Below are 12,748 nucleotides of genomic sequence, written 5' to 3'. Positions count from 1 at the left end.
TTGGTGGTAGTTTACTTTAGCTGCTATTTGAATGAGATTGTGATGGGTTTTTATGTGATTGTTAGAAAGGCAGGTACATAATGAACCAATTATCAAAATATTACCAATAAAATTAATAATTGTTATCAATATTTTTTTTTTCAAACAAAGTTTAATTGAAAAATTATTACTCTCATCTTATTGTTATGTATTGAATCAACGTAGGCTCACAACTATATTATCGCAATGTGGAACCTGTACTCCTTCCATAAACAATTGACTGATCCAGCTGCAACCAAATTGAAATGGTGTGGTAGGTGGTGTGTTGTTACGAATGCAGACAGGTCCACGAAGCGCGCCAGGTTCGGAGCTGGCTGGCGGCCCTGCTAGGTTACTGGCGTCAGCTACGCCCTGCCCCCCTTCCGCTCCTCACGCACCTTCCCGCCTCAGGCCATGGTCAATGACCCTTTTAGCGGCCGGGGAATTCTGCGGGTTTCCTGAGGTTGCCGCGCGGAGTGGCACGAATTAACATTGTCTTTTTGGACTTTTCGGGCATCAGTTCAGTCCCCACAGTCGGTTTTAGAAAGTCCGCCAAGAGTATAAAAGCAGCGATGCAGGCCCCTGTGGGAGTTCCGAGAGTTCGGAGAGTTCTGGAATGAAAGGAAGTGTGAGACCCCCTCGAGAGTGGCGCGCCACGGAGAGACTGAAACGTGAGAGTGCGGCGGCGACTTAAGTGGCGCGAGACTGTGTGTATGTGTACAGGCGTGAGATAAGGGGCGCACCACTGTTGAGCCTAGCTCCAGTGAGGAGTGCAAACTGTGGAACTGGACAGACATTGAGTGACTTGAGAATTAACATTTTTAAGTGCCAGTGATTTGTGATTGGACATTTTTAAGTGTGATTTTTTATTAATAATGTAAATATTATTAATAAAAAACTTAATTGGGCTATCCCTTACAAACCCAATTATCCCCACATAAGTCATAACAGTATTGTGTAATCATGTTACCACATTCATGGATGATTACTTTTCATACAAGTGTCTGCCTGTGGTCTTTGTTTTCTCAAGACACAAACAACCATTTAGCTTCAGTCTGTGAGCAGGAATAGGCTTCTCAGTGACAGTAGATGTTGCGCCTGATTTTGGATTGACTTACAGCTTATAGGTTCATAGGTGACAGGGTACTGCCACATTTTCTCGAAATTCGTAGTACATAAATATTTCAAGAATAAAGAGATTATTATAAAATAGGTAGGTAGTTCGAAGCATATACATCCACAACGCTTGAATCTTTAACTGCCATATGAATGTGGCAGCTTGAACATCGCTCTGTCTTGTTTGGAATGCTGTTGATGCACAACCAGAATTCAGAGACAAGATAACAGAAACACTTTCCGTCAATTCACCTACCATCAGCTACCAGCTGCGAGACAGACACATCACCAACTGTACCGTATCCCAGTATGTTTGTTGCACTGTGTCACTGTGCAGTGTCGCAATGCCTTCAGCTATTCACTTAAGCAGAAGTGCAGTTTGTACCTGAGTATTTGCACTTCCAGATGACTTGAAATGTAACAGTGTAAACCTCTAGTAAGACTCACGATTAAACCAAAATCTTATTCTACTGCCTAAGGAGGCGATGCATTGATGGCCTGCATTACTCAGACATGCAATGGACAAGCTATAATCATTTTTTAAAAATGGTACTTATGCTTTGTGTGACATCTAAGGTTTTATACATTTGAACCCACTAGAAATTTGTATTCCTATTAAGGTACTAGAAATATAATGTAGTTAAGTGTACTGTATCAGTATAAGCACTACAAAAATATACATTATTAAATTGATGTGACAAACATTGTGGTGTTATAACCAACTGTGGGGGGAATATGAAAGAAAAACTGAGTACAGATTTGTTCTGTATTTTAAGTATGTGAGCGTAAGCATACAATAGAGCTTTATGTTGATCTCTGATTATATATATTTTTTATCTTGTGGTTTAAGTTTGGCTGACATTGTACCTACATATTACTGTGAGGTAGGTGCAAGAAGTTGAAATATTATGTTGTAGATGAACACCCATATGCCCAGGTGGGGAGCAGTGGCCAATCAGAGAGCAAGACATCTTTCAGGTAACAGTGACCTTGTTACTCTTTAATTATACTTGATAGTGGGTTCATATAGATTTAATGATTGATGATTACAAATGTTTTAAGATAAGTATAAAAATTAACAGCATATTGGAACTAAGTGCAGTGGAACCTCTTTACAAAGTGCCTCACTTTTAAAATAATAATTTCTCATTTTAAAGTTGTCCTATTTGTGTTCAGATACCTATAAGATGTACATTTACTTGTAGTTTAGTGCAAAGTATGTACTTTCATAATAAAATACCAAAGATATGGTTTTTTCCAGGTACTTTGTGGTGAGCACTGTACTGCCCAGAATTTTCAGTGGTTTTTATTTGAGTAAACATTACAGGATCAGAAAATATTAATGTTTTTTGGAAGTGTTAAAAAAACCTAGGACGACTGAACTTACTGTGATTTATTACAACCGGACATTCACCACATTGCTATATTGGTTCTAGTCACTGCTCCATGGTTTTAATTTTGCTTGCAGGTTGTGTTGATACCGTTTACTGTATATGCCCAACATCTCTTCTGCACAAACTTTCAGAGTATAATAGGCCTTTCTCTGCTTGCATTGAGATGATTGTTGTTTTTATACCCAGCATTTAGGAGAACAAGTGATCATGGAACTATTAATTTGTTTGTGCTGTGTTTTAAAGTGTGAGCTGGATGCAGCACATTTTGAAGTTATCAAATTACTACACCTATCCCTCACTTTGCACGACTAATTTGTTCCCAAAATTGCTCGTGTTATTCTAAATAGCGTATTCTGAAGCATTAGTTTCCATAAATAGCAAGGCTAATTTATTTAATGTGTTCCAAGATTGTGTAGGAAAATATACGTTACGTAATATAAATGTGTTGAATAACACTCAACTTAAAATATATCACACCATTTATCTTTATACCTATGCCTCCCATAGCACTTTGTATGACAAATACGACACCGCGTAACGGGAGATACGTGGTTATGTACTTAATTGTCAGTCGGCTGGCTGACTTGCGTATCACTATCGGGTTCACACCAATCCTGTCAGGCCAATGATTTTTTTTTTCATTGCAACATTCATTTAACAACTTTTTACATGTGAATCATCGGTTAATTTCTGATCCGGAATCTAATGTCAAATATATTCCCGCTAGTACAACCAACAGCACCAGACTTATATAAACTTTTGATAAGAGTCCTTATTTCATACGATTGTGCGCACAGTTGACTTGTTTAAAACTAAAGTGCGACCAACATAAGTGTGGTCTTCATGACAATCTGCGTGCCCTAATACTTCTAGTTTTGTCTCAAATACTTGAACATGGTGCATTATGAGTGATCAAGCACGTACAGTAACCGGCAGCTGAATGGGCAGACGTTGCTTTTGTTTGAGTGAATTCCCTGCCGCTGGCTAGACTGAGTTCACGGCCCGGTCTGTGGCCAGGAGACAACGGTACGGCACGGCAGCATACGCGCGGACGTAAAAATATTTGGTCCTTTACACTCCATAGCCACAATTTAACTTGCCATAGCTGATGTTTGTACAAAGCTGATAGCGTAGACAGACCTGCGTGTGCATCTCTTCCCCCCTTGTTTGGCTAACTGTATCCCACGGCAAATCTGTTGTTTACAGAAGTTGAAACAGACTTCATGGAGTTGTGCCCGACATTTGTTTGTTTTTTTTTTTGCCTGGGGAGATTTCGTGCTAACTGAAATTTACAGACGTGCTATTCAAGACTGGGGCAGTAAAATTAACATCGCGCTAAATAAATCCTCACTATCTGAAGACGTGCTAAGAGAGGAGTAGGTGTACTGTCTGTTCTGGAATATGTAGAATCATGGTTTACTTTAAACACACTATACGTACTAAAATGAAATGAACCAAGCCTTAGCATTTTGTTGGCATTAAGATGATGATGGGTGAAGTGATGTGAATGAAGAGCTAGTTGGTGAAATGGGAGTACCCCAAGTTAACCTATGGGCTAATGGCAAGGTCCACCACATATCTCATTTGTGAAAAATCCAGGCGTGGCACCGCCCGGAATAAAACCCAGATCACCTTATTGGCAGGCGAGTTGTTTGACTATTCAACCACTCAAATTAAATGCACCTACAGAAAGATATAACTAAAAACATTTTTTTTTATAGCAATAAATGTGGAAAGTACATACATATTTGATTTTTACAGAGGTAAATAAATGTTTCTTGAAATTTCGAACAGAAATGGAAAGTAATTGTTAAAGTATTTAAGTGATTATATTTTTGAAATTTAATTTTTAAATGAAAATTTATATCTTTTTAATTTTAGCACAAATAGGACGGAATCCAGTTTATTTTTCCAATATTTTAACAGCATTGGTATTTTCTTTAGTTTTTAAGATCCACAAATTTGTATAATTCATATTCTTTAAGTCAGTGCATTAAAAATTTTGCAACATTTGTGGTAGAAAAATATGGTTGTGTGATAATTAAAGTAACATATTATTTCAATTACCACAAGGAAATGGTTTGATGTCACTTACCAGTCATAAATATATATTTTTACATTTTTAGAGATGTATTCATTATAGAAACAAATTTTAGTTTTCAAGAAGAAAATTTCTGGTATGTAGACATTCAGGAACAGCACTTGGATTAATTTGGGGGTTTGAAATTTCTGCTCGTTAACATGTTTTCAAATAACAGTGAACACTAATTTCATACAGTTTTCTTTAAATCACTAATATTACTGTTATTATAATTTTAGTAGTAGGTTAATTATTCTATGTATTTGACTGAGATGTTCAAAACCTTTAAAAGTATGTCTAAAGCAACAAGCAGTAATATTTCCTCATTACATTTCATAATATCTAGTTAAACTCCAAACAGTATGTACAAATACAGGATGAACTTAGTAACAAACAGTTTCAAGAAGCAAGGATAATATCCTGAGTTTAGAAACTGTATAAAAGGCATGAAGATTGTGGAGTTAATGCTGACGCGGGAGGCAGGTATCTCGGCACTGTGTACTAGCGAGTGGCTGCCTCTGCCAGGGCGGGCGCTGCGTCGGGAGAAGCTGGCTCCAGCTCGTCGGACGTGACGCTGAGGAGCGCGCGCCCGGTGTCTGAGCCCTCGGAGCCGGTCGCCCCACCCAGGGCCAGGCGAGCCGCTTCCCAGGGCTCCCCTTCGCCCGACGGCGAGGGCCCCGTGGCGAGCATCCCTGCGGCGACCGCCATCGCGGGGAGGGTGTCGGCCAACCAGGAGCTGCCGTACATGACTCCGCCCATCGCGGACCAGCAGGCTCACTTCAGCGGCGACTCCCAGGACTCCAGTGAGTGCGTCAGATGTTACTGTGTGCCGCTGAGATTTGCATTCCTCCATTGCTCCATTCTAATCTGACCACCTCTCACAGTCTCCAACTACCTCGAAATTAAGCCCTAATTAATTCATTCACACTCTAAGGATTGATTTTTTTTTTTTTTTTCTGCGTAGTATGTATTTGCACTTGAAAAAATCTTGTGACTAATTTTTTTCAGAGGGATACACGAGTATCAGCGTGCGAGAACCACTCGCAAACATAAAGGCTCAGACCCAAGCGCCCAGGGGACGGCAGCCATCACGAGAGCGAGCGGATCCTCACTACGCTACTGTTTCAGATGATTCCGGTACGGATACTTACAACACGCTCCAGCGTATCTGAACGTTTGGAATCATATTTTTTACTATCATCCCTGTGTTCATAACTGCACAAAATATAACTGAAAGGCTGCCCTGGGAGCCATGGTTGTTAAGTGGTCAGATCACTTGCACCTCCCACCCCCTTCATCATCATCAACACAGTCCAGGCTGACTTCAGCAGTGTCACACCCAGATTGTTTGTCAGTGGGAGACATGTTCAACGTTGCAGTAAGCTCATTAGTTTTTCCCAGGTTATGCCCCATTTCCGTCATCAACACATTTCATCGCTGCTCTATTTCATAGTTTCATCCTAATGACCTGAGTTGAAAAACATTCATTCATAGTTAGCCTTATACCTATTAGGACAGTTTGTTTCATATTTCAATTGTAGGGGTGGATGAAGAATCAGGAATGCAAAGTAAAAGGAAATATTTTTAATATTTGACTTAGGTATGCACAGGTATTGTGATGAAAATTAAAAAATTTGATATCTCCTAAAGTATTTGGAATTTCTTATCTCCGCCGGGTTTAATGAAAAGAGGAAGTGAAAGAGCATGTAATAAAAGTATTTTCGGATTGTTAAAATTTTTTTCGCAAATACCGCTACTCTACATATTTACCCGTTGGTGTGTGGTTGAAGAATGCAAGATAGTGACTACTTTCGGTGGCGGACGAATACAGCGCTGTGCGCCAGCCGAGCTGCGAGCATGATATTAGCCAATTGCCAGGCAGGCAGCAGAGAGGCGAGACCTCGCGTACCATCTTCATGCAAAATAGATGCGTATTAGCCGGTCCGCTGATGTACTGTGATTTTAATGGGTGTGTAAGGCCTGAAAATGGCTTTTAAAGTGTTTGAAAGTACAGTACATTTAAGATGTAAAGATAATATTACGGATGCACGAGGCGGTAGTGATTGGGCGCGCTATAAGAATAATCAGCAATTTGGTAGTTTGCATTTTGCTTGCCATTCTGGATCTGTTTATTGTCAACTGTGGGCGTCAGCTACAAGATATGTCCTTTTGTGTGCCAGGCAAGGCTGTGTCTGGTAGGGCTATTAGCAAGGGCATCGCCAGGGGGGGGGGGGGGGGTAGCGGGGGCAGTTGGCCCCCCCCCCCCCCCCCCCCTAGAGCCTTAGAGAAATAAAATAATGTAGCCAAATGCAAAAAAAAATACATACTTTTCCCACAACTTGCCCCCCCTAGGCCATTGGCTGGCGACGCCTTTGGCTATTAATAAAGTTGCGGGACGCCCAGCGCAACAACAAAAAATATGCAAAGCATTGGAAATTAATTTCAATATACTTCAAACAGTGATTAACTGCAATACTCAAAATGAGTACAATAAAGGTTATTTATAATTGAACAAAATTTTTGAAACATTTATTTTTAACGGTTTATAAATGATAGTGAACATGCATTAAAAATATGGTAGATGTTGGCATTCTGCTAACTTAAGGAGCAGTTTTGTTCCTACTCCTAAAATTAGCTTTCAAACGCTTTACACTACTTAGGTCCGGATCCTGCAACTTCATCCTCATTATTTTGGCCATATCATCTGAAATAGAAAGGTAATACTACATAAGTTATAACACATCTAGGTATTATTACAGGCTCGGAAATTGATTCATTGAGCGTCACGCTTAATATTGAAATTGTTTGTAGACTCAAGATGTTCTTTAATGATTATTGGCTTCTTTTTTTTACAGGGAAGTCTAATAGATTACACATGATTCTATCGCTCTTCTGAAAACTATTTATTTTTGCTGTTTCAACGGCATCCAGGATTTGACAAATAATTTTTGATCCAATTGTGAATGTAACACAGAAAAAACTTATCTTACAGTAATTTATAACTTGACATAAGACATAAAATAAATCCGCAGTATTTTCAGGCCTCGCTTTAATATCACTAAGAATAAAAAATGTATACCTTAACTAAGGGAATAAAATAATACTATTAACTGCTCTGTAATTATAAAAATAATAATGGCCACCTGATTCAATTCTTCAGTTTACAGCTATTTCTACCTTTATTTTGAATTCTAGTCTTGTCACGAAATTTTTTTTCTCTGTATCATACGGCACTTTATTAATGCTCACAACTTCAATCAGAAGTTCTTTAATTGATGTTCCTTTCATCTCACCACCTGCCAAACACTAGGAAAACCCCCAGAGTGAATGGAGGGGGGGACCTGAAACAGGTTCGTTTCCGCCCGAGACCGGAGCCGTCATGAGTCCGATCGCTCCACTACAGCCGTGTCGAGTCTTGTCTGGTCGCAGTGGCGCTGCGCCCATAGAGAACAAACAAACAGAATTTCTTACCAGACTCAAGTCAGGTCAAGTCAACTGCAGTCCATTCTCTGTGGCTCCTTAGCTTAAAGTTGTTTGCAATTCATGGATGTAGTCTGGAGCGCAGCACTAATTTTATTTTTCAAATTAATAAACACTGTCGAAAAGCAAGGAAGGCGATACAAGAATTTTATCCTGTTGGTGCATGTAACGGTAGGCAGTCCCCCGCCTTGCCGTGACTTTGTTCGCAGATAACGCAGCAACTGGACTCCAGCAGATACAGTGACAAAAGAGCCTTCCCCTTGCTTCTTCCCCTTCCCCCCGAGAAGCACAGCCAATAGCTGCACACGTGGCCAGCATGTGGCCAGCGCGCTGGGGAGGCCCCTCAAACAGCACAGTACATGATGCTTTACTCTCAGTGCTGAGATATTTTATCTAGGTATATCTACTCGTGACATATTTATTAAAAACCAACTCAGGCTAGTTATTTAAGCATATAGTCAACCAAAACAGTGCAATGTTCATTTTTGTTACCCATAATGGAAATTATTGCATGTGGGTTGCAGAACATTTTATTAAACAAAAAATCTGCATAAAATTTGTGATCCATACACTGGTAAATACACACACACACACACACACACACACACACACACACACACACACACACACACACACACACACACACACACACACACACACACACACACACACACAGAGAGAGAGATGAGAGAGAGATTATATATATATAATAGGAACAGTTTGAACTAAAACTAATATTTTAAAACCAGTGAGGGCATTTTATATTCAAGGTCACCATATATTCAATCTACGTAACTGTACAGACCTGCCAACCCTCTCGCTTTAGGCGGGAGACTCCCGATTTTGTACCCTTTCTTCCGCCCTTCCGATTTCCATTCAAATCTCCCGTTTTTTGGTTCTGTTTCTCTTGAAGTTTTTAATTTAATAAATTTATAGAATTTGAATTAATATGTTTGTACCATTATTCCGTACAATTGTATAGTAACTACGGTTTGTACCATAACGTGTAGTTATTTCAATAACCTAAATGCCCACAATTGTCGGCTAAAACGCTTGGTTAAGCGTACTTTTAAGAAAGAAACGTAGTTATTTACGATAATTATGGGAGCTGTTTTGGTACACGTTCGTCATTGGTGTTTATTAGCCAACCACAAAATGGTTTCATTTGTTTTCCAAGATGGCGTGTTTTGTAAACATTGTTAACTGTATTTTCGGTGGTGTTGGTTTGAAATAAAGACAGAGTAGATTAATAATGAGTTTATGATACCACTGTTTACATTTGTGCCCAAATTCGCTTCAGTTTGTCAGCCGGCTAAGTGTGAATTTTTTGTTAGTCCCTGAACAAATTCGCATTTGTTCGCATCTGTGCTTACAGATGAAGTGTAGAGGTAGCATTATAGTACAGTCTTCGAATTTATTCATCGGTGTATTCATAAAAATATTATTTTGTGGAAGCAGTTGCGTGATGAGTATTTTGTATGCGTTGTTTAGTTGTAGGCCTACTCCGCAATAGGGATTTAATAGAAATGGCGCTAAGTAAGCCTACAGTGAAGTATCTTGCTGTGTACAAGAAGACATTTAGTGACGAATTTCCGTGTATTTTGCAATCGAGGAAAGGTAAACATGCTGCATTTTGTTCTTTGTGTCGTTGTGATTTTTCGTTTCGCATGCCGGAAAGGGCGACATTGTGAAGCATATAAATATGAAGAAACATGCCGTCAATACTATGGCATCAAACCAGAAATTAGACGTTTTTCGTGACAAGTCGGAAAGAAGATAGTGTGACAAAAGCAGAGTGTTTGTTAACGTATTTTATTTTAGAACACAATTTTCCCATTGCTTGTGCTAATCATGCTGGTTCACTCTTAAAAACTATTTTCAAAATTTACAAAATAAAAAAATTCCCCCCCCCCCCCCTCCCCCCCAATTTCACTAAAAAACCTCCCGCTTTTTGACTGGCCAAAGTTGGCAGGTATGACTGTATATTCAAGGTTTTCTTATAATTGAGTTTATTCGTGGTCATCTAAAAAAGAAAGTTATTTTGTATTTGAGGTTTCTGTAAATTAATGCTTAGTATTTGGTAGTTATTAAATAATTGGTCACTTCTTTTCTAACTTTATAAACAATTTATGCTGGTGTCAAAAAATTTAAAAAATGCAGTTTTTGAAAGTGCTTGTGACTGAGTGAAAGTGATCGAGCGGAGCCCGGAGTGAAGCGTGCGGGTGTGCAGACGAGATGTACGCGGCGATCGAGGACCCGAACCAGCTGGTGTACACGAGTGGCAGCGAGACCTACGCGCAGATCCAGCCCGTGGCGAGGCTGCCGGCAGCGTCGGCAGTTGTGCCCGAGGACGCCCAGTACTCCGCCCCGCAGCCCCCGAGCGTGGACAGCCTCAAGCACGTGGCCCAGGTGCACTCTCGCCAAGGTACGATGGCATTTAGCCCATTCCTCATTCTTGCATTCTTGCACAACTTTACTTCGTAAAGATGCAAGAGCTATAATTCAATTGATGTAATGCTCAGTAACCTATAATAATATTGCATAAAATTGCATAAAAATCGTGGGGGGGGGGGGGGGGGTTGGTAAATGCCAGAGGGGGGTTATGTTGTTTATATTTAAATTACTACAGTAGATACAAATTCGCTCACAGAGCTGACTAGCCGAACCTAATGTGGTCTGATGAATCACATTCTTGCCTGTATGTATTCCAATGATGCACGTCGTGGAGTGCACTGAAGGCCAACTGAAGCATTAAGCATTTCATCGATGGGTCTGCAATGTTTTGGGGATTTTTTTTAGGCATGTGCGAGAAAGACTTTTTTGAATTCGAGACGAGATCGAGAAAGCAATTTAAAAATTCTCGAGAATCGAGTCGAGATCGAGAAATCTGTACTTTAGTTAACAGGATAATATGATCCAAAAAAGTAAAACTCAATAATCTGACAAACATACATAATTATTCAATAATTTTATCAAGTATCCACAATTGCAATTGCAATTACAACTTTACCTTTACACTCAACAGTTTATTTGCCTACTGTCGTATGTAAACATACGTTATTGACTCCATAGTCTATACAGTTTCCTTGAGCCATGGACGGTACTTGATCATGAAAGTCTGAACATTCACCACTATCGATATGTCACTATCGATACGGACCGCAATTTAAACATCATGTTGCTTGTTATGTACTGCTGGCCGTGTGTATAACCTAAGGCCATAAAACAAAATGCAATCGCGGAAGAATTCTGCAGTCATGTTTATATTTTTATTTTTTACCGTACCGTTTTACGTTGATACTTGATGTTGATACCGAAAATGATTTATTTTTAACTTTAATGTTGGTTTTATTAACGGAAAATAATCATTTTCTTCTGTAATTTAATGTGATAACCACAGCACACTTCATTGTTTACGTTTACCGTTTCATGTAGTGGCTGTGAACGGAAGTTGTTCGTTTTTAACTTTTTAATAATTTATCGTGTATACTATCGTAACAAGTATATTTTATTTTATTCGATCTACGTTACGTTGAAGATATGTTAATTATTTCAACACGCAACGCAAAATGCTGCCTCAATATATTATATTACCTAACCTATTTCTTGTTTACAAAATTCTCGAAAATTCCGAGCCAAAAATATTATCTCGAGACGAGATCGAGAAAATTTCTGTCTCGACTCGTTCTCGATGATGCCGAGACTCGCACATCACTAATTTTTTTTTTTGTATCGTGTATTTGCTCGCTCATTGTGGTGACCCCTGGCATGGACCATCATGTCTATTTAAACATTCTGGATGATCGGATGTTGTTTTTCAGTCAACATCTCCATGATGATAATGCTATTGATACCCCAATGTTTCAAGATGACAACAGCAAAGTTCATCGGGCTGGATGCATATGTGACTGGTTTTATGAACACTTTCCCATCCTATTACATCTCGATTGGCCTGCAAAATCACTTGACTTGAACACCATTGAAAATCTGTGGGACATGTTGGAACAGTGGGTAAAATGCCGACATCAGCATCCCTGCAATTTGGTGGAATTGCACGATCAAATCCTCAGCGAGTGGCTTAACATGGATGTTTGATAACTGTACAACCTTGTGGACTCATTTCCGAACGGAATCCAGGTGGTTATCTAGTCCAGAAGCGGAGTTTCACTGTATTAAATGATGCATGTAATGATTTCTCCAGTAGTGACTAACTTTTGTCTGGTGAGCTTATAATGGGTAATATATGTAACCCTCAAGTTAAAGTTCTGTTAAAAGAGGATGTAACCAAACTATTTGTTGGATTAAAAGTAATACAGGAAGCAAGCACGTAGTATTTATGAGTAGTAGACAACTATAAATCATGGTAGTTTATTTTTAATTTAAGAAATTTAAGATTTTTTTAAAGTATATTGAGCCTGGGTGATTTTTATTAACAGGTCTACTTTTAGTTAAAATAATAATCCTTGCCTCAAAGTGAAAAGTGGGACAAAAATAGGGAGCAAGATCTAGGCACAGAGAACTCTTTTGTTTACGTTAGACACTTCCTGTTGGGACTTCAGTATCGTACCATCGGGGTGAGCGCGGCCAAGGGGGTGAAGAAAGTGAGATGGAAGGGGAGGGAGACTGTACACTGTCGGCCTGCTGCCTTTTTCCAAGATTT

At 39.4% G+C, this 12,748-nt stretch overlaps 1 protein-coding gene across 1 annotated transcript in view; it reads left to right on the top strand.

Moving 5' to 3' along the window:
• LOC134542741 (uncharacterized) overlaps positions 1-12,748 on the top strand; it is a 41,479-nt gene that overhangs the window by 13,742 nt on the left and 14,989 nt on the right. Inside the window, exons 5-8 of the mRNA XM_063387239.1 lie at positions 2,052-2,112; positions 5,134-5,411; positions 5,617-5,745; positions 10,319-10,513. Coding sequence (XP_063243309.1) covers positions 2,052-2,112; positions 5,134-5,411; positions 5,617-5,745; positions 10,319-10,513 — 663 coding nt within the window. The remainder of the gene's footprint in view (positions 1-2,051; positions 2,113-5,133; positions 5,412-5,616; positions 5,746-10,318; positions 10,514-12,748) is intronic.

Source organism: Bacillus rossius (genome assembly GCF_032445375.1).
Source record: "Bacillus rossius redtenbacheri isolate Brsri chromosome 9 unlocalized genomic scaffold, Brsri_v3 Brsri_v3_scf9_1, whole genome shotgun sequence".
In the NCBI taxonomy this organism is placed as follows: Eukaryota; Metazoa; Arthropoda; class Insecta; order Phasmatodea; family Bacillidae; genus Bacillus; species Bacillus rossius.
This window is presented reverse-complemented; position numbering and strand designations above follow the sequence as displayed.